Source organism: Montipora foliosa, chromosome 11, assembly GCF_036669935.1.
Source record: "Montipora foliosa isolate CH-2021 chromosome 11, ASM3666993v2, whole genome shotgun sequence".
Taxonomy (NCBI): domain Eukaryota; kingdom Metazoa; phylum Cnidaria; class Anthozoa; order Scleractinia; family Acroporidae; genus Montipora; species Montipora foliosa.
Window position 1 is genome coordinate 24,957,354 of NC_090879.1, and position 2,500 is coordinate 24,959,853.

General features: G+C 35.5%; 4 protein-coding genes across 4 annotated transcripts in view; 3 read left to right on the forward strand and 1 right to left on the reverse strand.

Annotated features, from left to right (window-relative positions):
- LOC137976120 (neuronal pentraxin-2-like) overlaps nucleotides 1-2,500 on the forward strand; it is a 207,046-nt gene that overhangs the window by 52,030 nt on the left and 152,516 nt on the right. The gene's annotated exons all lie outside the window — the stretch shown is intronic.
- Nucleotides 1-2,500, forward strand: part of LOC137976127 (neuronal pentraxin-2-like) — a 51,944-nt gene that overhangs the window by 26,335 nt on the left and 23,109 nt on the right. The window contains exon 2 of the mRNA XM_068823416.1: nucleotides 2,355-2,430. Coding sequence (XP_068679517.1) covers nucleotides 2,355-2,430 — 76 coding nt within the window. The remainder of the gene's footprint in view (nucleotides 1-2,354; nucleotides 2,431-2,500) is intronic.
- The window catches only part of LOC137976119 (uncharacterized), a 28,800-nt gene that overhangs the window by 22,214 nt on the left and 4,086 nt on the right, over nucleotides 1-2,500 (reverse strand). The window lies entirely within an intron of this gene.
- The window catches only part of LOC137976123 (neuronal pentraxin-2-like), a 36,193-nt gene continuing 35,773 nt past the window's right edge, over nucleotides 2,081-2,500 (forward strand). The window contains exon 1 of the mRNA XM_068823408.1: nucleotides 2,081-2,184. The gene's annotated coding sequence lies outside the window, so the exon portion shown is untranslated. The remainder of the gene's footprint in view (nucleotides 2,185-2,500) is intronic.

Below are 2,500 nucleotides of genomic sequence, written 5' to 3' on the forward strand. Positions count from 1 at the left end.
TAATAGTACTGGAGAGTAACGACAAAAAATTGGAAAAAAAAATGACACCCCGACCCCGACCCCGGTCCCTACCCCGGCCCCAGTCCAGCGTTTTGGCTACGTACATCGTAACACCTCTTGAGAGCCATAAGTTCAATCTTGATCTTTGCATAAAAGTTTTCTTCAATACATTTGTTTGTATTGTAGGATAGATTAACTCCAAGAGCTTTAATGGGTTCTTTTGTTGTCTTAAAGTCAAGTACCTTTAACTTACAATCTTTCATGGAACCCATCCACATAGCTTTTGTTTTTTTCTTATTTAATTTTAATCCTGAGATATTTCCAAAGCGATCCAAGATCTGTAAATGATGTTTGAGTGATTCAACATTTTCTGTTATTATGGTGGTGTCATCAGCGAACTGTGAAATTTTCACAGACCGTCTCCATCTCTGGATTCTGTGTATGCTGGCACTGAACTAATTAAAGCCTCCGAATCTGTTAGAAACATTGGAGTCTGGTTCGACAAGACGCTACTGATGAAGAAACATGTTAACTCCGTCTGCAAGACTGCCTTTTATCAACTTCGACATTTAGCTACAATAAGGAGATTTCTATCTTATCAACACTTTGCAATACTTATACATGCGTTTGTGACTTCTAGACTTGATTGTTGTAATTCGCTACTATCCGGACTGCCACAAAACCTCCTTCAAAAACTTCAATTTGTACAGAACTCTGCTGCCCGTTTACTATCATTCACTCAGAAGACTGAACATATTACTCCGATACTTAAAGAACTCCACTGGTTGCCTGTTGCTGTCAGAATTGAATTTAAGATCCTAGTACTAGTTTTTAAGGCATACCACGGCACTGCGCCACTCTTTATATCTGACAGGATCACTAAATATGAACCGACCAGGTCTTTAAGCTCTTCCTCCAAAAGACTCCTCGTTGTTCCGCGGTACAACCTCAAGACTTATGGAAGAAGAGCTTTTTCTGTTAATGGTCCTATGTTATGGAACAGCCTTCCTAACAATATTAGAGAAACTGAATCTTTAAGCACCTTTAAGAAGCAGATCAAAACATTTCTTTTTAAACGTTCTTTTTAAGAAGCATTTTAACTCTTTTATTATTGTTGAATTATTTTTCTTGTAAATATTTATCTTGATTAGTTATTCATATTATAGTCTTTTGTATATTTTAGGTATTACTATTATCTATTATTTTCATGTTTTATTATCATATATTTTGCACGTATTATTATTGTAAAGCGTTATTGGTTTCTCAGTAGAAATAACCCTATATAAATAAAGATTATTATTATTATTATTATTATTATTATTATTATTATTATTATTATTATTATTATTCAACTTGGAGAAAATGAACTATGAAAAAAAGCTTATACGCGAGGTGAAATTGAGGGATGGAGAAACGATAACAGATCCAAAACAGATTGAGAAAGAGCTCGAAAATTTTTATATATAGCAATATGTATCATCCAAAAAAGATCTTAATAGCGTACCACAAGGTGAAAATGAGAGTTTTGAAACTTTTGTTGAGGGTATTGAAATCCCTCATTTGAATACTGAGGAACGAGATTCACTAGAACATGATTTTCAATACGAGGAATTCAAAGAAGTGGTGCGCTCTTTCTCGGATAATAAAACTCCAGGTGAAGATGGTTTCACTAAAGAATTTTACGAGTCTTTCTATGACCTCATTTGGAGAGATTTGCTCAATTCTTACGCGGCAGCTTTTCAAAACGGATCACTATCAATTTCGCAAAGGAGGGGAATTATAACTTTAATACCAAAAGCCGATGGAGACCTTAAGGAACTCGCAAACTGGCGTCCTATATCTCTACTTAATGTTGACTATAAAATTTTGACTAAAGCTTTGGCAAAACGAATATGTAAATATTTTTCACGTTCATTTCAACGTGTTTCTATTGTTTTTGTCCTCACTGCCTCACTGTCAAGCTGAGTATTTGATATTTCTAAAATGGCCCTATTTGCTGGGACGAAAATTTTCTTGTTTTGTTTTTTGAGACAGTGGTAGTCTTAGGGATAAAAAGAAGTGCGTTTCCTCCGAGATAAGCATCAGTTGCTTGAATTTTTCTCAGAGAAAGCACAAAGTGGTCGGGAAATCCATATATTCCATTGGATTGTTTCGCACTAAGTCGTCGCCAGAACTACTCAAAACGTAAGGTTATTAAGCAAAATAGCTTGGTCATAGTCACTTTAATAACATTCTCTGACAATGATTTCAGTTTTCAATTTAGTAAAGAATGGTAGGCGGCTGTATACTCAACAATTTTGTTCAGTCAAACAGTGGGAGAAAATAAAGTCCGTATTTGTCTAATTTTTTGACAGATGTCCAGAATATACGCTTTGTTGCTTTTTGGCCTTATAATCTGTGCTGCCCATGTTGCCGGATATTCCTCTAACGGTAAGTTATCATATCTCCCTGGACCGGAAATGATCCCTAAATTGGACCGCAACTGATCCTCCGACCGGAA